The sequence below is a fragment of the Gossypium hirsutum genome, chromosome A12, assembly GCF_007990345.1.
Source record: "Gossypium hirsutum isolate 1008001.06 chromosome A12, Gossypium_hirsutum_v2.1, whole genome shotgun sequence".
Lineage (NCBI taxonomy): Eukaryota > Viridiplantae > Streptophyta > Magnoliopsida > Malvales > Malvaceae > Gossypium > Gossypium hirsutum.
This window is the reverse complement of record NC_053435.1, coordinates 93,180,870-93,206,397: the sequence shown is the minus strand read 5'-3', so window position 1 is coordinate 93,206,397 and position 25,528 is coordinate 93,180,870. Positions and strand designations below refer to the sequence as shown.

General features: G+C 29.9%; 1 protein-coding gene and 1 long non-coding RNA gene across 3 annotated transcripts; one reads left to right on the top strand and one right to left on the bottom strand.

The window, feature by feature from the left end:
- Positions 1-9,838: 9,838 nt before the first annotated feature.
- Positions 9,839-11,149, top strand: LOC107940637 (vascular-related unknown protein 1). The gene is made up of 3 exons (XM_016874072.2): positions 9,839-10,352; positions 10,463-10,531; positions 10,634-11,149. Exons 1-3 carry the CDS (start codon positions 10,032-10,034, stop codon positions 10,781-10,783), a joined length of 540 nt encoding a protein of 179 aa, XP_016729561.2. The 5' UTR covers positions 9,839-10,031; the 3' UTR covers positions 10,784-11,149.
- Positions 11,150-23,602: 12,453 nt separating this feature from the next.
- LOC107940639 (uncharacterized) lies at positions 23,603-25,291 on the bottom strand. Of its 2 annotated transcripts, XR_001695485.2 has the most exons (3): positions 25,131-25,282; positions 24,749-24,833; positions 23,603-24,415 (listed from the first exon to the last, which is right to left on the bottom strand). It is a non-coding gene; the product is annotated as an uncharacterized lncRNA (long non-coding RNA). The 2 variants fall into 2 exon arrangements; XR_001695484.2 differs by lacking the exon at positions 23,603-24,415 and having other exon boundaries at positions 24,603-24,833; positions 25,131-25,291.
- Positions 25,292-25,528: the final 237 nt, after the last annotated feature.

Sequence of the window (25,528 nt, the reverse complement as noted above, 5' to 3'; positions counted from 1 at the left end):
TTTAATGAGCTAAATTAAGCTAGGGAATTCGGTCTTGAGCTGTATCAATTTAATTAAAATGAAACTAACACTTAATTTATTAAAATGATGAAAGAAATGAACTAGAAAGAAACTAAATCGAGCTCAAACGAGCTGAATTAAGCTCACGTGAGCTGATTTGAGCTAGATGGAGCTCGGGGAGCTAGTGATAAGCTGAGATAAACTTGCATTAAAATGCAAGGAGCCTTTAATGAGCTGGCCCGAACTTCTCCTTTAACATGGAGCTCGTTTTATTCCAAAGTTGAGCAAATCAAGTTAAAACAGCTTCTTGAAATTGCCTAGCTTGAGCTCGAGTCATTAAGCCTTTAGAAAACTCGATGGGGTCTTGGCTTGAATTCGTCGAACTCTCGAGCGTGCTTACATCATTCCTCCCTTCTTCAAAGTGACTTGTCCTCAAGTCGAGCGTTTGGATCACTTTAAAGCTAGAGATATAAGAGCTAGCAGAAATTTGATTAAGAACCAACGTTTGACTATTAAAAATTTTATCATCATGAAAGAATAAAGGTTTAAAGACAAGACAAGCTAGGAATGGGCCAATCCTATTGGAAGCATGAGCAGATGGTTGTTTGTCGAATGTAAAGTGAAGGTTAGGTTTTTCCTTCTCAAATTGACTCTCCATATTTGACAGTAGGAAATACAAAGGAATTCATCTCAAATTGCATCCATAATACATGGAATATTTATTCAATCGATCATGAACCCATAGTCCAATTTGGTCAAAGCATGCATACCTCAAATTATCAAACAGTTTCGATATGCCATTATTACAAACAAGTGAACTCAATTGGTTCAAAAGATAATTAATCATGTATGTTTACAAACAATCATACTTAACAATCCTCATCCACATCTTTTCAACACATCAGTCAAAGAGAAAAGTTTATATGGTTTTTCATCTTGCACATTCAAAGTGTGCCAAGGCCGATTTTTACAACCTTACTTGTATGCTGATCAACATCACAGTTTGTATTAGTAATATTTTTGTAATCTTCGTTTAAAACAAACATTTCATTACTAATCAGAGAAGAACAATCAATCACATCAGGATTATAATATTTTTCAAAAACCAAAGCATCAATAGAGTCTTCATCATTATTTGAATAAAACAGAGATGTCTTAAGATTTTCCAAAGTCATTCATTGTTTACCTGTAGGAATAGGAAAACAAAGATCGGTTTTTACCTTTTTCGATCAACTCAAATCTTCTCTCCTCGGAGACTTGAATCAACCTGAAATGATGAAGAAACATGTAGACAATGGTCAATCAAAACACTTTTTCTTGTTCTCACTCAGTTTTCTTTTATTTACTTTTACTTTTTCTTTTCCAATGTGTTTGCTTTCCTCACAACTCGATTTCTTTTCTCTTAATGTTTCTTTTTTCCTTTCTTTTTCATTTTTGTTTTCTTCTTTTTCTCTCATTTGCTGCATGGTTTGTTTCAAATGTTGCTGGTCCTCAAAAACTTGTTTTGGCGAGAGAGACGTCAATGTGATGTTTTTGATATGGTGTTTAAAAGTATATTGATTAAATAAAACCGTCGTGTTTGACTCTCCAGTCAAACTGCCATGGTTTTCCAAGTAGTAAATGTCTCGCATGCATAGGCACCACATCACATAGGACTTCATCATGATACTTTCCAATTGAGTACTGAACAAGAGTTTGTTTGGTAACCTTTAATTCGACACATTCATTGAGCCATTATAGCTTGTAAGGGCTCGGGTGTTTGGTAGCTGGCAAGGCAAGCTTCTCCACCATGAGCGTGCTTGCTACGTTTGTACAGCTACCTTCATCAATAACCAAACTACATACTTTCCCTTGAACGTGACAACGGGTATGGAATAGGTTTTCGCGTTGCGGTTCACTTCCAGTGCTTAGGCTTCTTTTCACCACAAACATTTCACCTTCCACCGCGTACTCTAACTCTTCTTCGTCGTTGCTAGGTGTTTCGGGTTCATTTTCAACCTTTTCATTCTCCTCCTCCAATTCAATGTTGCCATTGGCTCGAACCACCATTGCACTCTGATTTGGGCATTGGCTCGCGATGTGACCTCTTCCTAGACACTTAAAGCACTTTATATCTCTTGACTGATTTTGAGCATTTTCAATGGCCTTTCCTTTGCTAGACTCAGCCACAGGTTTAGTGGACTTCACCTGTAACATCCCGATTTTGGGCCTAGTTGGAACAGTGGTTTCGGGATCACAAATCCAATGAATAAAATTTCATTTTTATTATATTTTTATGGTCTACGATTTCACAGAATGATTTCATGAAAATTTCGTTCGAAAATTTTGACGTTTGGGCACTCAATTTAGTAAAAAAGACTAAATTGTAAAGAGTGCAAAAGTTGAGTTCTACATGTTAGAGGCGTCCAATTGTCATGAAATTTTAAATTGGGAGTCCTTATGTGGTAATTAGACCATTAATTAACTTGTGGACAAAAATGGACATGGTTAGGTATGTTTTAAATTGTTTTTCATTAAAGGTATTTTAGTAATTTGGCTAATAAAGCCAAAATAATATGAAAAAAAGATGTCATCTTCTTCATTTTCATGCCATGGCCGAAATTTTGAAGACCATCATGGCTAGGGTTTTGTTCAAGCTTTCCAAGCTCATTCGTAAGTGATCTCGAGCCCCATTTTTAATGTTCTTTATATTTTTTAAGTCCCGGTAACTCGATTTACCTATTTCTACCATTTATTTGAGCTAGGGTTTATGTTTTAAAATTTACCCATGAGTAAAATGCTTGTATTTTGATGTCTAATGGTATAAAATGAGTGTTGGGTGTTAAATAAACGACTTTTACTAAGCAGTTTTCGATGAAAGCGTCTGAAATGACTGTTTTGTAAAAGTTGTAAAATTGGTCATAAAAGGGTGATTTAGTGGGAATTTTAGGCTTCCATAGTTATGAAAATGATTCATCTAGACTTAAAATGTAAGGAAATTGAATAAAAATCATTTTACAAGCATTGAGGCAAAAGTGCAAATATGTGAAAGCTTAGGGGTCAAAATGAAAATTTCTAAAAGTATGATTTTTAGACCCATATGAATAATGTGACTACTCAGTAGGCTAAATGTGATATCATAGATCAAGGAAATCAAGATTCGGGCTTAAATCGGGTAAATACAAGGTTATGGACTAAAATGGTAAATTGCCGTTTCTGGATCCGAGGTAAGTTCGCGTGATTTAATAAAGCTATTATTCATGTTATTATTGTTATACATGAAATATATCTTGTTATAATTGTATTGAATTTGATGTTAATAGAAATTTGATGGAATATGATATTTTAAAAGAAACGAGTAAGTTCGTATAACTAAATTAAGCATGTAAATGTGTTGAATTGATTGTTGAATATTGTGTATTATGATTTTTAATTGGTATGTACATGTAATAAATGAATCTTGATTTGTTATTTACATGTAAATGATGAAATATTACATGAATTCGTTTGAATATTGATTTCTGATTGGACAGATGATTACCGTGTATATGAGATCCTGCATATGTTGCAGGAAAGGTTGTTCCGAAAGGTATAATCTTTTGATCTCATTATGAAAAAGAATGTAACCCGAAAGGGTAATACTTGAAAAGGATTTGTGTACCCAAATGGTACAATTTGAAAAGGAAAGGTACATTATATGTGTACACTTGAAAAGGTTATGTACACTTTGTGTGTACACTTGAAAAGGAAATGTATACTTTGTGTATACCATATGAAAAGGAAAGGTATACTTTGTGTATACCATATGAAAAGGAAAGGTACACTTTGTGCATACTATATATAAAGGAAAGGTATACTTTTTGTGTACCACTTGGAAAGGAATGTACACCTCAAGTGTACAACTGGAAAAGGAAAGGTTCATCAGAAATTCAATAATTCAGCGGTAATGACGTACATAGTGATATAAAGAAAAATGACATGATAAACTCATCTATGCTTAGTTGATACTAGTATGATGCATATGATTGTCCTATTTCAATGAGTGGTTGTACTAAGAGATAGCACAGGTACGTACTCGAAACCCATGAGTATGTGTTTGACATGTGAAATGAAATGGACTTGTGGTAAGAGTGCAAATGAATGAGTGATATTTATGAAAATAATTTCTATGACAAACTTGTGATGGTTATCATTATGTTGCACTAAGACAGATTAGGACAATAGTAGTGGCTTGAATTTGAAAATCCACTAAAAATAATGGAAATTGAGTTAGAAGCTAAATAAAATATGGAATTAAATCTTATCGAGTTTAGTTTCTGATAAAGGAAAAGGTGTAAGTAAAGGAATCTCATATGATGAGATATTGGAATTTTTGTGAAACATGGTCAGAGTAATCTCGGACTCCCCTGTCTCAACTTTGGAAAATCACTAGAAATTGTACAAAAATAATTAAAGTTAGGAATCATATGACTGAAATCCTTAATGAGCCTACTTTCAGAAGAAAGAGACGGGAACATTATCCGAGTTTCATATTATGAGATATTTGATTTTTAGTAGATAGAGGTCGAAGCTATCAGACAGCGAAACAGGGGAGAGTTTAAATAATAAACTGTACTTATTGGCTAGACCAAAAATTCTAAAAATTTTATGGTGGGTAGGGATATGAGTCTAGTTTCTGGGAAAATTAACGGATTTTGATTTGGAGTCTCGTAACTCCAGATATAAAAAATTTAATGACTGTGACTCAAGAAAATAGCTTAGCTGGAATTTGAATAAATAGAAAGAATTTGAAAATAACATGTTATCACATTGCTTATTATTTTCACATGAGCTTGCTAAGCGTAAAGCTTACTCACTCCTTTCCATTTCTTTTAGTTTTGTCAGGTTAGCTCGGGGTTGGAGATAGTCGGAGGCAGCATCACACTATCAAGTCATTACCCTTGGAGTATTGACATGTGTATGTTAAATGTTTTCAGGTGAGTGGCATGTATAGGAACTTAGTTTTTTTATGATGAATATTGTTGTGATTAGCCAAATGTATTGGCTTATATTGATTTGTTATTTATAGTTATGAGATGTGGCTTATAATAAGGACAAGCATGAGCTAAGTAAGGGGATTTGATATCATGTTAATTTGCATGACTTTTTGTGTTTAATTTGGTTAATTTTTGAATTGGTCCCTTCTTAATTAGTATTTTTATATTTTAATCTTGTTAGGGAAGCAATTAGGATGCTAAGAGTAAAAAACGAACAGAAAAGGACCGAATTGAAACATAATCAATGAAATGAGGCCGAATCAAAAAATGTGAAAAAAAGACAATGACTCATTGAAATTCTTTTGACTTTGTAAAAGCCAAAAATAGAAAAAAATCTTATTTTATTTTATTTTTTATTTAATTTTAATTATATGTTGAAGTGGTTAAAGCCAAAATTAGTAAATATCATGTGTATAAATAGGGCTTTAATGTACTTAGGAAAGACCCACTTAATTTCACATTTTGATTCCAATTTGAAATTGAATTAGTGCGTAACATTCTATTGCTTTGTTTCCAATTTTTGTTTTTTTTCAAAATTTGTTTAATTGCCTTCCAAGTCCTTTTCTTTCCCAATTTCCACCATCTTTCATACAAATCCAATCACCTTCCATAACCTACAAGCATGAATAAATCCATGTTTCACTAAATTCTATCTTAGCTTCAAGCCGATGTTCTTTCCGATCAGGAATCGTGAGATACGCATTCGTGCTAAAAATCCTTTCAATCGGTATTCACATTTTTTCTAAGTATCGGGATTGACAACTCATCCCTTAAAGTTAACTCGATTTCAAGTCAAAAAGTGCACGTTGGGTTGGACTCGTGTTTGCTGACAGTTGGAGAAACGAGTCGGTCGTACTGTATTTAGATCTCTGAGAACAAATCAAGGAAGAAGTGATTGGGTTTAAACGACCCATGCGGTTGAGGCTGTTAATTTGACTTGAGTTCTTCAGAGCGTAAGGCTGCCGGAATCTTGAATCGGGAGCATGTGTATCTCAGTTAGATAATCGGTAAGGGTTAGTTTGCAGGTCGTACTGAGACCAGCTATGAGAGGAAGAATTGGCTGTTATTACATTTTTAACTGCTATAACCAGCTTATTGTTTGGAGGAGAAAATTAATTTTCAAAGATCGATTCAGAAATCCGGAGTCCACCGAGTCTAGGGCTAAGGCTTATTATCTCTGTTTACAAAAATCTGAATTTATTTCCTGATTTAAATTTATTTCTAATATTAATTAATTGTTTATTTATACTGATTCAATTATTTCTTTCTAAACATTTTCAAAACCTCCTGATTTATTTGTTTATTTTTGTGCAGGTCCATTTGGAGTAGTAGGCACGACTTTTGTCACGGCTTTCAACACGACAAACATTCTGTTTAAAATTTAAATGTGGAAGTTGATTATAACATCTAATCCCTGTGGACTCGACCCTACTACCACTCTTTACTACTATTTAGAGTTATTTTATAGGAATTATTTTTAATGGTTTTGACACCCAACAATTTATGATTCTTTTAGAATAAATGAATTTGAAAATGCTTCAGGTTCTCCAAACATTTTATGAATTGCGACAAAAGTGGGTGTCTGTATATTTGAAAGGTATTTTTGCTGGTATGTCCACCGCACAAAAAAGTGAGAGCATGAGTGGTTTCTTGATGGTTATGTGCATAGATAGACAACTTTGAGTGATTTTGTTAGTCAACACAAGTTAGCACTCCAGGATAAGCATCAAAAAGAGGCAAGAGCAGATTTTGATTCCAGGCATGTAGAACCAATGATAAAAACAAATGTTGTTATGAGAATGAGATGTCCAAATTGTATATTGCTGCTACCTTTAAGGAATTTCAAGTAGAAGTGGAGGAAATGTTTTCATGCTTTATTACAAGAGAAGTGTGCAACAATGGATGAATCAAAACCTTTTTGGTGAAAGCACACTCATGGGGTGACATGAACAAAGTAGCCAAAATTGAAGTTTTTTATAACTGTGCAGAAACAAAAGTGCATTGCGTATGTAATATGTTCAATTTCAACGGCCATTTGTGCAGACATGCATTATCACTTCTCCATTGTAATGGTATTAGTGAAATATGGACTCAATGGATTTTATCACGTTGGAGAAAAGATTTCAAGTGTGCATATATCTCAACTTTTCTCCTCAGTTCTGTGAATTTGGACAATCCTACAGAATGCACTTCAAGTTATTAAAGAAGGGGTTATGTCTAAAAAACAAATTGAGGTAGCTTCACATGCATGAGAAGAATCACTATTTTTAAATTATAAAAAATTAAAGTGGAATTGTATAAAATTTGAATTATATTTTGATTAATTTGGAGTCTTTTCTATCTACTATTTTAAGTTTAAATTGTATATTTAATAAAAATATATTTATTCCCTTACAATGTTATATATTTATTCTTTATAGGACATAAAATTGTATAATCTATATTACCAATTTATGGCTAAGATTAAAAAGTTAAAAACACTTTCCTTTCTTTCTTATTTTCAATTAAGCTAAAACATTAAAATTTTTGTTGGAACATACAAACTTTCCTTAATTTATTTTTCTGGTTTGACTCGTACAAAACAATCAACAACAAAAGATTAGATAAGCCTTCAAGGATAGAAACTAATATATATCAACAAGCCTCCCTAATTGTATCTCCCTACCATCAGCAAGCCTCTTAAAATGTCCTTCTCTATTGAATTTGTTTCTCAACAAGACAAGCTCTTGTTTGACAGACGATGAGAAAGAGCTTTACTCAAATTGTTATTGCCTTTTTATTTGATATTTATATTGAAAAAGCAAAACAAGGCACACCCTCTTCAAGTGTGTTGCCCTTTATCTCTCATGACCAACTTCTTGGTTGCCATTTGCAAAACATTTAACGTTTCAACAAAGTCATTTCCAAGTATTAATTGGATTGTAACCTTCCCACTGAGATCATTTCCAAAGCAAAAGTGTGGCATTTGAAGTTAATGTCAAAATGGCATTACTTGCATTGGTGTATATTACTCTTGATATCTGCAATAAATTGAGAAACTGCTTATGAGAAGATTATTTTAGTTTGTAACTTGTTTAAAAGTTTTACCTCTCAAACCAAATTATTAGAAATTGGATAATAAGCTAGATGAAACCAATGAATGAATTTATTTGCAAATAAATTTGAACTTGTAAATTCCTTCTTAATTATGTCTGATCTTTTTGTACCAGTCTTTCATCTATTTTAATGGAATGAAAAAGGGAAATTTTAAATAAGGAAAGTTTGTCTTTGCCAGAAAGAAAATGAAAAGTTTTAATGTTTTACCTTGAAAGATACAATCTTTTCTTCTTTAACAAAAATAAAAGAAAAAGGAAAGATTGAAAAGTCTAATCTAACTTTTAATCTCAACCATAAATTAATTTTAATCTAATGATTAAAAAGTTGTTAAAACTAAAAAGAAATTCCATTATGTAATGTAGCGTAATTTCTTAATAATGTCAAGATAAAAACATATTCATTAAAAACACAAAACAAAATGAAAGCAAGGCACAACTAACCCAAGCCAATACGCTTAATTTATATAATAAATTTTATTCTTAACAAATATTTGAATTAAATATTTAATAATAAATTTTAATTGATATTTTTTAAAAATTTTATTTATAATATTAATTGAAAGTAAAATTGTTTCAAATTATAATAATGCACATACAAAATCATGCAGGTATAAATTTTTTTTAATAAATTAAAAAAATTATGTATATATAATACTTGCGAAAAATTCGTTGAAATAATAGAAAAATTCAACTAGTAAGGCAAAAGAAGAAGGTAATAGCTTCTTCCTCTTTTACCACATTTATTAATAGACTAATACCCTAAATTAATATAGAATAAGGTTAATTTTATCTTAATATTATTTTAACTTTTCAATTTTTTTCATCCTCTATCATAAAAATCACATTATCATGTTCATGAAAAAATAACTCTCAATGAAAAGTAAATAAAATTTGATATACCAAATATTGAAATTACTTTCCAACTAATTAAATTATTAGAAAAGTGATTACTTTCCATCATACTAAACCAAATGCAACTTAAGTGGATCCCTTCCCTTTATTGTTTATAGGATGTACATAAAATTGTATAAAAATATTACTACCATATATAAAAGAAAGGCCTTCTTTGAGACCTGTCATTGCTGCTATTTTTTTTTAACGTTTTTAACAATAATAGATAAATTTTAATTCTGGTCCCTCTACTTTTAATTATATAAAAATGATTAAATTTTAATTTTAATTTTATGTTTAAATTTAAGATTTGACCTTTATTCTTTAATTTGTACTTAAATTTGTATTTCAATATTAATAATATTTTATTTTACTTAAAACAATCACATAAATTCAAAGAATTGTTAGCAATATTAAAATTTTTATCACATGCTTTTAACTTTAAAGTGAAGGTTGAAAATAATTTTTAATAGAATTAATTTTTATTTAAACCAATTTTTTGTTGAAATGTCTTTTAATCTTAAAGCACAACTTGAAACATGACTAGGCTTAATATCCTAACATTGAATTTGCTGCTTGCTTGAGACATTGAGTCATGTTGTTATTGGGATAAATTCAATCGACTTATTCATTGTTTTTGGTTGAAAGGTAAGTCCTAACAAAGAAAATGGCTGCCATTGTTGAGTGCCAATTTAAACCTAAAAGGTCAACCTCTTCCTCTTTAATTAATTATATCATATGAATATAAAATTAACTTTCCTTTTGCACGTCCTCTATTTCTCTTTCTCAGCCTTAGTTTTTATTTCTTTTTTTTGGTTGCAACTGCTGCTTTAATTTCCTCAAACTACCCTTGGCCCACACTTGGGTCACACCAAGATTCTAAATTATGGGTTCCCTTGTCTCTATTATTTTAAGCTAATCATCATCATCATCATCTTTTCCATTATAAATCCTCCATTGCTAAGAGCTTCACGAGTTTCTTCTTTCCAATCTATAGAGTCCCTCTTCTCTTCTGCTTAATTTGACTGATATGGAAGATTACTCTATCAATTCATCTATACACAAATCTGCTATTTCTAAGGACGACTCAGTTGAAGAAAGTGGCTGGACTGCTTATTTTGAAGATTTCTCAAATCATCAGCAGCAAAAAGATAGTTATTCTTATAGTTTTGATTGTGATTCTTCCTTGATCTCAGATGCTGCTACTGCATGGAAATCACCCCACAATATTGACCATCATCACCATGTTTTCCCCAAGAAATTAAGGTTCAAGAAAACAAGAACTAAAGAGATTTATGAGGAGGATGATTCTTTGGAGGATACAGCAAGCTCACCTGTCAACAGTCCCAAGGTAAAAATCATTGAACAAACAAACTCACCTATTTCTGCTTTTCTTTATAGCTGAGGTGTTTCTTAATAACATGATGCTTCAACAATTCTTTTTCTTTTTTCTAATTATAGGTTAGTGATGAGTTGAAACCAAATGATATGAATCCTAGAAAGAGAGAAGACCAAGCCCATAGTTCTCTGGTAAACTCATGAATTATTCTGAGAATCATATGTTCATGAGATTGGTTGTTTTGGTTAGATAGTTGACCGAAAGAGTTGAACTTGTTGGTTTTTTCTTATTAGGGGAAGGAAACTGCCACAGACATACAGATTGAAGAAGAAAACAAATTGAAATTTCGTTATGGGAAGAATGATTGTACAGAGTTAAACAAAAGAGGGTTGTGTTTAGTTCCTTTCTCAATGTTAGCTAACTATCTTGGTCAATACCATTAATCTGCCGGCCTCATCGTCTTTCCAATCATCTCGTATATCTGGTGGTGACAACATAACGGGTTGCGGTCAATTGCAATGAATTTCGACGACAATTAAACCCGAAATAAAGAAAAGGGAAGAAGGGGGGGGGGGTTCAACCACTCTCTGCCTCTCATGTGTTCCTTGTAGCTAGTAGTGCTTGTCAGAAAGAAAGTTTCATTTTGCTCACTCTATTATGAACATATCTGTATATTATCACATGATGAAGTTCTTTTTCTTGTATAAAGATACACCCTATTATCTATATTCAAAAATGAGTGAAGTATGTGTTGGACGTGGTAAATATAATCCATGTTTTATATAAATTTTAAAGAGATTATATTTTTATATGTATTTTTTCGGATACTTGTTAAAGAAATTTATGTGTAATAAGAATCGTGAAATATTAAAAAAAGAAAGAAAGCAAGAAATAAAGAAAAAAAAGTGATGAAATGAGATTTATCTATTAATGGGTATCTCTTCAATTTGAAAATGCTGTGATTTATGATTAAAAAGAGAGTTCAATTGTGTACTTTCTCCCAAATAAGACATAATTTCCACTGATTTTTCAAAAAAATAAACATAAATCCATCAATTTAGATGCTAAATTGGGTGATTCAGGCAGGTAATAAATGGAAGCATTGTGAAAAGCTTTTTGAGTTCAATTTTCAAAACCTACTTTTTTAATTTGGATTCAATAGCTAGCAGTAAAGGATGTGTATTAAGTCTTCCATTTATATTTGATTAGGGTTTCATTATTAAACAATCTTTTTTTTAATTAATTATATGATTAAATATAGTTTAGAGGAATTCCATTTATTCTCTATTTATTTATATTATATTTTAAATTTTAATTTATTTGATATCACAAACCAATTCAGCAGTAATTCAATTTAAAAAAAATTTAAATTATTTTTTTATATACAAAGTGATTTATATTATTATAAAAATTGTACTTATTTTTTTATTTTTTATATAAAATTAATTAATTTTTAATTAATAAATATACTTTTTTTCTTCTTCTCACAGAATCTAATATTAATTAAAAATCATATCTAACAGTAACTTTATTATTTATGAATTATGAGCAAAAAGAAATTAGTGGTCCTGCTTGTGATGGGATAACAAGATGTGGCATCTAGTGAGTGATTGAAAAGCAGATCAATCCAAAATAAACAAAAATTCGGTTTATAAAGAGATTGCCATCACATAAATTGAGGGCTCAAATTTTTTATATATTTTTCCTAAAGCTATATTTATTTTATAAATTATAAACAACAATCATAAAATCACTATAAAGAATACCAACCTAAATACTAAATCTTATTCTCAAAAACAAATAATTTAGGATTATGATCAATTTGTTGTCCAAACTTTCCAAGGGAGTGAAACCAATTACATTTTATATTTCATGGGTTGAGAGCAAATTATCTAATTTTTTTAACAATAAACCCACATTAATTTTCTGTTCTTTTCTTTTCATTTAATACCTTATATCCACCAATCTCAGTAGCTACTCCTTAATATTTCTTTATTTTTAAGGCTTCCATTAATTAGGTTTCTAAAGAATATTTAATTGATTTTTTAGAAAGAAAAAAAAACCTCTTTCCCTTATTTAATGCATTATTTTTAAATTCAACACAAAGCAATATAAAGTCCGCTCTATCTATAATAACTACATGCTATAATCGTATTTTGCTCTAACAATCAATTATTTAAAAGAATTGACTTTTTAATGTTTTATTTTAACTTTCTATAATAGTTTTTCACTTATAACAACAAGATCCATAGTTATGAATACGTTCTTTATCAAATTAGTTCTATATATTAACATATAATCTAAATTTTCAAGTAAAATTATAATTATTTCATACAAGCAAGCTTATTAATTACCATTTATTAAATGAAAATTATCTCGATTAAAATATTATTTCAATAAAATGATTAAATTCCACATGAAGAAATTTATTAATCATATTTTATTAAATGAAAATAATCTTTAATGAGTGGAATTAAGGACACCAATTCAGAAAATTATTATGTTCTCTAATTAAATATTCTATTATGAATTTAGAACATCATAAACTTATAAAGTGACTTTAATTTAGTAACTCATAATAAATTAATTAATTTAATTTGATAACTCATATTGAGCTTGTTAAATTTTATTAACTAATCATGTGAAAAAATGTAAAATAAAATATGCACAAAAGTAATAATACATGCACCTATTATATGTCTTTTAATTTTATTGATTTGATTCTCACTTTCTTTCTTTTTTGAACATAGTTCTCATTTTCTTTATTTGATAAAAATTCAAGATATAAATTTTATTATAAATTTACAACGATTATGTTTTTATAACAGTATGCTGTTATAGAAGTATAAAAACCACATCGCTATAACAAATAAAATTTAAACAAAGAAATTTAATGGTTACGTAATTACAATTTTTTTTTATAAATTTCAATTCAAGACTATGGGTAACATTTTCTACTTTGAAGTTATTTCTTTTTAATTTGAAGAAACAAAATCCAATGCGTGTTACATGTTCCTGAATATTATTTAAAAAAAAAAAACTGGCCTAAACATTAGGGATTCTTTATTGGCCACAAAAAAAAAAGAAAAAAAAATGGGGATTCTTGAGACACAAATGAAATTGCAAAAGGCAGTGTCTAAAGTATAAAAATTAGTTTATCTAACATTGATTTGGTACCCTAAAACCCAAAATAAATAAATAAATAAGAAAGACAAAGGTTTAAATATTAATAAATATCCAACACCGCTTGCAGACCATTCATTTAAATATTTCAGAAGGAGCTGCAATTGAAGACCCCTCCATGTGCTCAAGCATTAATGGCAGGTTTATGCACACTACACAATCCACAATTGTTCACCTCCATTTCTTCTTCTTCTTCTACTTGCATTTGATAATATATCCTTGATCCAAGGATTATGAAATGTCTGTTTTTGCTGTTTTATAAGCAATGCCTCGCCTTCATCTTTAAGCAATATTACATTTCTTGATTAAACAAGCATAACACTATATTGCTACTCATTAATCCCAAATATGAATCATACAATAAATATGTTTGTGTGTTTGAATACTATAAAGTAATTGTAAAAATGTAATTACTTCATAATCTTATAATTATAAAGAATTCTAGTTTTTTAGATGTGCTTTATCAGTGTAATATCTAATCACCCATATAATGCACCTAATTTCTAACTTATAAGAATTAAAGAATCTAATTGGATGCTAAATTTAATAAGATCCATTAATTATTATTGGGAGGTCAATTATATTCAAATCTAATTATTCACTTGAAATTATATAAAATAATATTTTGTGACCGCTTTTCTCAATATTTTTAATTTAGTATCATATAGTGAATAAATAAATTATATAGTTAAAAAGATGATAGTTTCCACCAAAATGCAGTATTTTCTTTGAATTTATGTTGCTGCAATTAATAAGTTTGAACTACTGTCTAATTAATGTTTTTTCTTCTTTTCTCTAAAAAGCTTTGTTAATTTATAAAAAAAGAAAAAAAAAATAACAACTCCAAAAGCTAGGTTGTGACATAAGTCATAAGAGGGCCATACTTGACCCTTAAATCTTTACTTACATAAAAATGTCAACTTGAATAATAGCTTTCAATTCATGTACAGTTAAATTAAGTAAAATTTATAAAATTAGTGCAGCCATACATAGCTTATAAAAGAAATGGATTTTGGTTCCATGACTAAGGAAGATGCATAAATGGAGAGACGCATATTAATGAATTGATTATTGTTGGTGGAAAGGACATTCATGCACACAATGTAGTGCAAACTAAGCAATTAGATTTTATAATAAAAGTGGATGGAATTTAACCTGTGTTTTCAACTTAAAAATAAAGATTTTCAAGCTGTAACCTGCGGAAGCATTTAACCAGAATATGAGTTTCTTTTCTGCACATGGCCGGCAACTCCATGATTGGGTTAATAGCTTCATAATTTTCAATTTAATTAATTATTGTTTGTATGGAATCATATTTGGAGGATTTATAAAGAGATGTTATTATTTCTTTTAATTATAATTATAACTCTTATAGCTAGAGTTTAGGTTTAAGATGTTAATTAAGGTCTTGGAAGTATTATTTGTTTATAAATCTTATACAATTTTTTTTATTTACTGAATGAAATATAAAATAAATATTCTCCTATTTGCATCACTTAAAACAATTTTTAGTAAGTTGAAAATAGTAAAATGAGGTACAAATATTGTGATTGGAAGAACAATAATTTTTAAAGGAAAGAAGGTAAATTTGGAGTTTGGGATTGTTTTAAAATATATATAACATGAACACAAGTAGGGTAATCATTTCGATCCATTCTCTCGTTTCTTTTGAATCGATGATATATTTAGGAATTCACTCCAAAATTAACCTAAATAAATAAATAAAACCTCAGTGAGTAATCAATTCAAACCATGCATGAATAGCTAAGGATGAACGGACATGCAGTCTGATAAAAATGTTATGTTGGTACGATGGAACTTAATCCAATATTATCTTGCGAAGAAAATGTATAGAAAAGGATTAGGTCATCAATCAAATTGATTAACAAACAATAATGATGTGATTTGGATTATGAAGTTCTAACTCACCCCTTAGTTTTGAGTAGTAATGTCATTTATTTCGTTTGTAGGGCCTAACCCTATACTTTTGTTTATCTCCAGACTTCGGAACAAACATCATATCAACTTTGTGAGACATATTTTCAAAAGAAATATATATATTTTTTCAATTTTTTTATTTTATTGATTGAGAATAATATATTTTTAATATATATTTAATGGTTAAAAATTTTTAAAATAAAAAAATATTAGATATTTTTAATATATTTAAAACTTTACCTACATTATTTATATGATTAGAAAATAAAATACGTTGATAATTACACAAAAAATTATAAAATTATTATACTTTTATAGTAGATTTCTTATGTGTGTATATATATACATATATTATGTTGTTACAGCTTGAAATTAAGACTTGAACAGATTTTGTAAAGGTAAGGTCGACTCCTCCTAAATAAGTTTTTCGAAATGTCATCCATTCAAAACTGGTAGACCCTTAAATGGGTCAATATTGTCCCTTAATTGAGCTAAAGTTTCATTATCTCAACTCTATTGAGAGCCTAAGTGGAGACAAAGTTCATACAGTGAGGACACTTCGCTGGATCAAGTTATGCATTGCACACGGTCCCCTACCAATAAGATGTAAAGATCGTGTGTTTGGTAGGGTTTGAACTATTGCCCCTTATATGGCATATAAGACACACATGCTACCACTTGATCTAGTGCCTTTTTTTAGAGGAGATCGATTCTTTTGAAATAATTTTGTGAACTGTCATTCACCTAGAGTCGGTGGACCACTTAACAGGTCGTATTATCCCAAAATTGAACAGGAATTTTGTTTCCCAACTCTGTCAAGAGCTTGAGTGTCGAAGATGGGGTTCACAAAACGAAAGAGCCTAGTCAGACAAGATCATCCATGATGCACGACTACCTACCAAGAGAATGTGAGTGTCAAGCTTTCGATAGGATTTTAACCCTTGCCTCTTATATGACATCTAAGGGAATGCATGTGTTGAGAAGTGGCCAACTCTTTGAGGAGTAGTTTTTAAAATGTCGTCTGTTTGAAACTAACGGTCTACTCAATGGGTCAATATGTCCCTGAGTCAAGCCCTCTAGATAAACAACACTTTGTAGACTTTTTATGAGAAAGGTAGACTCCATAACATATTTGTAAATTCTTAAAAAGAAAAAAGATTTTAAATTTGAAATTGATGAGCATATATTATCTAAAAAGTTAACAATTCAGTAGGAAAGAGAGTAAATGATAAATGTTGGGGTGAAAATGTTATTTTTCCCATTTCTTTAAGTGCAAAAAAACTAAAGGGTTTAGCAAATTGAAATAGGCGAGGGAGAAAGGTTGAGGAATAATTGTAAAGCTGTGCACTGGGTGTTTAGGGAATGAATAACGAAAGTTTAAGAGGCATTTAAGTGTCTGCTTAAATTATTGGGTTGTCTTTTCAAACTCAACTAGTTGATTACAAATTTCAAATATTAAGTTACAACTCAATTATTAGAGTATTTTTATTTTGATCATTTAGGTTTAAAATTTCTTATTTTAGTCATTAATATTTTTGAAAATTTAATATTTTAGACATTCCTCCAATAAATCACTAACGGTCGTCTCTTTTTTATTGACATAATAACAATTTTAACTTATTTATTTTTAACATAATTTTCCATAATTTTTGGATTTTTAATTTTAATTTATAATTTTTTAAAAATAATTTTTTATAATTTTTAATTTATTTGTTGAGATAATATATAAAGAAAAAATAGTGCCACTTTAACCATGAAAGATTGAGGGTTAATTTGCCTTAAAAAAAAGATAACAACTAAATTGAATAAAAATATAAGGGTTGAAAGCTAAATTTATTATTATACCTTATATATAAAATACTAAAATAAACTTTTAACTATACAATTTTAATGGATGGAATATTTTGTATTTTGTTCATGTACAAAGATTGTACAATGAAGCAAGTTTAATCATCAATGAGGAAGGATTAGATGTAAAAAAAATTGTATAAACGCAGGATCAAAGTAGTGGAGTGTAGTGCGGTGTTTGTCTATTTTTTTTACAATGCAAATAAGTGAAATAAATAATTAATTAAGAGCCGAAAAAACCGAATTTTGTAGCATGAAATTCTAGTTTGAAGCTCATATTATTCGGTCAATAATTCCAAATTTACATTATCATCATGTCGTGTAACACCACTTAAGAATTAAGGTTATTTGACCAAATGATGAATGAATATTAAACATGATTTTAATCAAACATCTGTGTCATATTTTTTTACACCCATGATTTTGTCTAAATGTCTAACACTGCCAACTTTCCTGCTTCATTTACTCTAATCAATTCAGCTTTAGTTTCATGGTGGAAACATCTGCACTTTTCCCACTCCAACCAAACAGGCATGCATAAATAGTATTCATGACGAGAATTGGTTCAGTTGCATGCAAATATGAAAAAAAATAATTTGTTATATATTTCTAAACTTTTATTCTGAATTTAAAATATATATATTTTTTATTTTTATTGATTTTAACAAAAAAAAAGAAGAAGAAGAAGAAGAAGAAGAAGGAACAATTAACTTTAAGAGCCAACAGTTAAAAGTTATATTTTTTCTATAATGAAATGTTTTTTATTATAAGTACAAATTCTTTTATATATTTTGTAAGAATAGTGTTTATATTTATTGCTGTAACAATTTCAAGTTGGTGAGTTTGAAACATATAATATTTTTGTATTCAGGAGTTTGAGTGAATATATACATAGTTTAAGAGACGTATGAAAAATGTCCACAAGTATTTGCTTTTCTTCGACAAATAATGAGTGACGTGTAGATTCCAGCTAACTTTATTTTAGTACGATATAATAATTAATTTGTATTATAATTATTTCAATACATTATAGTTGTAATACAGTTGGTACTCTCTATAGTAGTTATCTTTTATCATAACATTTCATTATAACAACTAAATTGTAAAAATCAATTTTTTTATTTTCTACTTTTATCCTTTCTCATCAATAATAGCAAGAAGTAAACTATTTATTAAATTAATTTTATTCTTAAGTGAAACAAAAATCAATAATATTTACATTTTATATAAAATAAAATAGATAACAGTAATTAGCAAAGAAAAAGAAAGTAGTCCTGGTTTGCGTGATTACCGCTGGTGATTGGCTTTGTAGAACAAATAAGTGGGCCAGAACTGATGAATTAAAATGAGAAGCATGCGTAAGCCTAGCCTTTTCGTCTTTGAGTTATGTAATCACTTTTAGTTCAATAAATTTGAAATTTCGCAACATCTGCAATTAAAGCTATAATTTGAGCCTCATGTTTACAAGCTAATCAAGATTCATCATTACTGCGTACACCTCAACCAACCACAAGTGCCTCACTTTTATTGAGGGTTTACGGTTATACCAAAATATTTAATATCATGCTAAAATTTTTAATTTTTTAATAAAAATCTAATCAAATTATTTTTAGATAGTATTAAAAAAAGCCTCCATCCAAACTCAAATTTAGAATCAAATGTTATCATATAAAAAGTTCTAACATGTCAATTTTTATTAAGAATGTAAATGAATAGAGCGTTTGATGAATAATTTGATTTCCATTTATTTATGTTTGCTTTTTAAGCTAAATAAATGAATATGAACAATATTTTGAAGTTCGTTTATTAAGCAAATTGAATATGAATAAAATTTGTTCAGATCTTTTATGTTCATGAACAAACTCGTTTAATAAAATTACTTTTACTGTTTGTGTGCTTATTTTTATTATTATATGTTCATAAATATGTTCATTTAATGTTCACAAACATATTTGTTTAATTTAAAAATAAAGATGAACACATATAATTTTACATAAATGAACATGAATAAAAATTTAATAAACATAAACTGAATACGAACAAATTCAAAAATAAACAAGAAATTGGTTGAATTAAAAGTTGAAAAATAAAATCCTCTGCCGACTGGATTAGTAGGCTTGGTTACACCCAACCAAGAACCTCAATTTCATTGTTATTCCTTACTATATTGACTTTGGGTGAATGTGGAGCCGGTGATAAAGGAGAAGAAAATGGGTGACGCATTTTAATTTGGTCTCGTGACTATAATTGGATTTTAAGCAAAAGAGACTCCTAATGATTGACAATTAATTCGGTGGGGGAAAAATTAATTAATTTGTTGAATTTAAGATGTTAAGATGTAGATTATGTACTTGAGCATTTGAATTCAACAGTAAATAATTGTACCCATCACACAATAAGATGTGAAAAGTAGCAAGGCAAAACACTAAATTCTCAAGTTGCCGAACTTGAAGAAAATGACCATCTATTTTAGCATTTACTCATGTCAAATTATTGGTTTGATGGGGGCGATCTCCCTCCTAAATACCATTACAACAGTGGGGGGACAATGTAGGATAAAGTTTCAACACATTACTAATTTCTTAATCTTTGTTTTTGGTTAAAAACATTGTATAGGGATCAGTTTTTCAGTTTATTTGCCGGCCACCAACCACCTTTTTACTTAAATAATCTAATTGAAGAGAGAATAAAATCTTAGAACAGAATCCCGTATCTTCATCATTGTATTTTATACAAACAGAAAGCACAATGGAACCGGATGATATGGTAGACATTCAATCATTTTTCACTCACTTTATATTCAATATTATATTATATGCCCAGTTTCTTTACATGTTTTTTTCAAATACAAGTTATTATAAATATTTAACCCATTAAAATTGGAAGCCAGGATTTGTGTTGTAAGTATACTACATTTACGAAATCTCTTATTGAAAATCTCGGATATCAAACCCAAGCATTGGAGCCTTCCGTGAAGTTCACAATACAATCATGAGAATGTATTTATTTGCGATTAGTGTAAATATAATAGTGACGGAAAAATTAAATATTGTAATGTAAAATAAAAATATATAACTTATTTATCATGTTTTTGTACATCATCATGAGATACACATGTGACACCAACTACTCAATTAACACTTGTGAAATAAAAATATATAATTGCTTACTACAATTACTTATCATGTTTTTATCAACAATTGTGAGTTACTGTCGAGTTGACTTGTAACACCAACTCAATTAACACTTAATAAATAGTATAAATATGTAACCACTAAAGATAATAACTTGTGCATATTAAAATAAAAATATATAAAATATGTTAAAATGAAGCTTTGGTTAAGTAGTAAATATAAGATTTTATTAGCTTAATTGATGTGAGTTCAAATCTTACCATATGAATATTTTAATTGGATTTTGTTAAAATAAAAAGACTAAAATACCCTCAAATAGTATAACTTATTTTAATTACAAAATGGTATTTTTGTAATTTCCTTATCGATATGGTGACCAAGTTGAGGGTGACACCAAATTAGCAAAACACTTAAAAAGTAGTATATAAATACACACATTTTACTATATTTTACAAAAACAAAAATTTGATTAAAGAATTTATTTGAAAAATTAATTTGGAAATTTTAAGTGATTTTTGGGAAAATTAATTTTGATCAAGTAAAATTAAATTAATCAAATTAATTAAAATTAATATGATATATTTGGAAATTAATTTTCAAGTCAGCCAATTGGCCAAGTGGGTAATTGAACTTGAAAATTAGACTTAAGATAAAAAAATTAGACCCAAGAATCTAAAATTGAGAGCAATACTCAAAAACTGGTCGAACCGGGCCTGGTATGTGAAACTGGCCGACGGTCCAACTGGTGAAAGGACTAGACCGATCGGACCGTCATTGGCCCAGACTGAATCGGCAACAATCGAACTAGCTCGGGGTGCCGTAAAGGTGTCCTACCTGTGATGGCACAACCAGACACAACGATGTTGGTGACGATGACGACATTCCGGTGGCTGGCGAATGGTCTTTCAATGGTTGAGCAGTGGAGGAACACACTCCTACTAGGACTTCCAGATAATTTGATTTTAGATTAACTGTTCCAAAAATAATATTATTTTAATAGTTTTAATATTAAATTTAATACTTATTTTAATAGTATTTATTAATTTAATATTAAAGTGATTAAGTTTAATTATAGTTGTACTCTCTAAACTCTCTCTATATAAAAAAAGCCTTAGGTCATTATTTTATACACACTTAAATTCAAAAGAAAGTTGTAGAGAGAAAATTCTCTGAAGATGTAACGCCCTGAATTGTTTAACTTTGTTTTTGTGAATTTTATCACAAATATGTATCTACTTCGGTGGCTAAGTGTTTTGATTGTGTGTTTGAGTTCTTGGGTTTAAGTTCCACTTTTGGAAATATGCTATTTTTTATCCTAGCGTTATCTTTGATGGTTGGACTTATATTTTATTTTCAACCAACTCATATTAGAAAGAACTTGTTGGTTCAAGTGGTAAGGTGTTAGCTTATCCTAAGGTCTCTTGTTCGAATTCCTTTGTGAGTGTGGATGATAATTTTTGCTTCGGTTGTGTGATAGAGGTTCGGTAGAACTGAAACTCTAAGGTTGTTGGATGAAAATCTAATGTCGATTTTAATGGGATAGGTTAGTTCGTGGGGAGTTGGGATTTTGGTTTTTTTTATTTTTATTAATTTTTATTTTTCCCAAAAATTCCTCCCCTTTCTGGCATTCTCTTTTTCCACATTTTTTTCCTTTCTCTTTCCTCTCTTTTTGACTTTTTACTTTTTCCTTTGATTTCGCCTCTTTTTTGGCTCTTTCTGCCTGTCTTCGTTTACTTTGATCGATCGTGTTGTGGTGGTGGTGCTATCCATTTGCCTTATTGGATTCGTTCAGAATAGGTATGTTGTTGGGCAATTCGTTATTTGTGTGTTTTGGGAATTTCTAGTACCTCAACACCCCGAATGAATTCGACTACAATTCAGCGAGAGGAGAGTACCCGATTACTACTGTTAAAACTCGAAATTAACAATGGAAAGAAAAGAATAACATTGATTTGAACAGTTAAAATGATATCTCTAACCCGCACGAAAACACCCCTTACACTTACCAAATCGCTCAAAGACACCGAAGAACTGAAAACCAGAATTAAATGACAGAACTGGGATTGAATTTTAAAAGCAAGGAAACAAAAGAATTTTTCCAGAACACAGAAAATGAACGTCAAAATTTTTTAAAGTTTTCCATAGAGAGAAAAAATTGAATGAATATACCTCAAATCCCTCAAATTTCTCCTCACTAACCATATAATCTCAATTCCTCAGAATCCCAACACCACTGAAACACTAACACTAAACTGAGTAAAAATAACACCCACCATTCAAACCAGTAAACTCATTCTGATATGGATTAATAAAAAATTTTATATAAACCCACTCAACAAGGGTAAGGCTTGAATCTAAAATAACCAAAATTACTAAAGGTGAGACTTGAACCCAAGACCTCTCAACACACCCCGAACACTTAGCCACTGAAGCAGATACACAATTGTGTCAAATATTTATAGATATAGAAATAAATTTATCACGGCATTACATGTTTGTTACTTTTGATTAAATGTCTTCCAAACCCGATTTCAACAGTATGCACATGCTTTATGAATGCCATATAGTTTCGGCTTAACAGAAAAGATCCTACCCTACCGCTACACACCACACTATGAGTCCCCCAAAATTCATCCAACCTTATCACTTTGGGTTATGGTAAATTACAACAAATTTGTAGTTACTACCACTTGTTGTGGGTGCACAACATATTTTCAAATTAAACAAACTGCCACTTGGTTCGTAATCAAACCACATATTTGCAGTTACTACTACTTGTTGTAGGTGCACAACATATTTGTAGATTAAACAAACTAACACTTGGTTCGTGATTAAACCATATTTTATGCAAATTAAACTGTCACTCTTCCTCCATACATATCATCTCACCCCATGCAATGCAGTATGACATGCTTTGTAATAGGATAAATCAACACTAGCAGTGATCATGTATTAACAGGAATTAAATAGGGTGGTGTCAGAATTAATTCTAACGGATTATCTATTTCACACTAACACTAGCATGTAATATACCTTTCACATACGATATAGTCATAACACTTCAACCATTAAATCACAAATTCCAGAATATCATAATATCAGGGACTTAATTGAGCAAATAAAAACTCTAAAAATAATTCAGAACATATATAGAGACTAAACTGAACATATAATAAATTTTTTGGTAAAATTGTAAAATTTTTAAAATAGGGGTCACATGGCTGTGTGGAAGGCTATAGGCCGTGTGAAAGGGTTACACAACTGTGTGGCCAGGCTATGGACGTGTGACAAATGCAAAAATTAACTTATAAGGGAGATACGGTCATGTGGAAGGCCATGTGAGAGGATCTAGGCCATGTGGTTCACTAACTACACTAGGGTTTCTAGGGCATATGGTTGTGTGGTGGGCCGTGTTGTCCACACGTCTATGTAACAGATCGTGTGACCTTAATCATAGGCACGATTCCGATTGACATTCCTCATGATCAAATCTGATTTGATTCACTTAAAGTAGGTCCTTCAAATGACATTTATTGTAACACTCTCAACCTGTATCCTTCGCCGGAACCGAGTTACGGAGCATTACCAGAGTTTACATATCAAACAGACAGAAATTTCAAATATTTCATATCATCAAAACAAGTCATCAAAGCATCATTTTAATCCAAATTATAAACATGCCAAATCTAAATCAATTTGCCTAGTTCATGAGCACTTAAACATAGAATTAAATTCACATGCACCTATCTAGATTTAATTCAATTTACCATGCCATAATATGGCTTCAAAAACAAACACATATTTATATGTATAAAACCAACTAAAATTAAACTTATAACCTCATTTACAATCAAACCACAAAATAACTATTATTTAGACACATTAGCTAAACACAAAGGATAAACATCACTACATTTGAGTTCAAGATTGTTATTAGATGTTGAATTGGCGATCAAAAGTTAAGTACCTAACCTGCGCACGGAAAATAAAATCGTACGTTAAGTATAAACTCAGTGGTATTTCTATAATCCGAATATTTAAAGATAAGAAATTACAAATATACAATTTAAATATAAAAACATATTAATATTTAATTATTACTGTAAGACCCTAAGACCCAATTTGTGCCCGGGCTTACACCAAAACCAAAACAAAAAAATAAAACTAAAAAATATATAAATAATAGTCCAATGTCCATTTCTTACATAGTCCAGCAACCAAAATAATGGGTTCAAATTATTAAACTTAATCCAACTAGCCTAAATAACCCAAAATAAATACCCCAAGGGAATTTTCAGCAGAAACCTTAGAAGCTTCAGCCACCGCAGCCTTTAGTTGATTCTTCCACTCGTGCCATGTTCCGCAAATAACTCCTCCACGCCATGCACACCTGCAACAAACGAAAACCACAACAGCAAATGACAGCAAACAATAACAGATTACAGCAAGGATTTTTTGTATTTTTATTTACTCATTTTTTGGCTATAAAACCGAATGTAAACGATGTAAATGGGGGATCTTCTTCTTTTTTTCAGAAATACACATGCATACCAAAATAAAAAAAGTTACTGAAATTAAAAAGTGATTGAAAGTTCTTGAGATTCTTGATTTTCTTTTCGATTTATTTTTTTAGTTTATTTTTCACATTCAAAAACCGAAAGAAAGAAATAAAAGAAGGAAAACTTACCGTGTGAAGAGGCCATGGCTTTCTTCTCTTTGTTTTGTTGAAATCAAATCAAAGGAGATTCCAAGGTTGAAAGGAACCTCCCAAATTGAGAGCATTATGTGAAGTTGAAACGGCAAATAAAAGAGGGAATAGAATTGAAAACGGTGCCATTAGCTGGATCCACACTTTGGTGCTTCAAATGGTTAATTTGCGCGCTAAGTCCTTTGCATTCGCATGGGGCTTCAACTGCTTCCTTTTTGCTTTGCTTTGTTTTTTTTTCTTTTTCAATTTAGCTCGCTAATTTGAGCGCATTTTCATTTTAATCCATGATACAGTGATGTGATTCAGGCCTGGGAGGATTTACAATATTAGTCCCTATATATTTATGCATGTTATGCATTGATCTATTTTATGGTCAT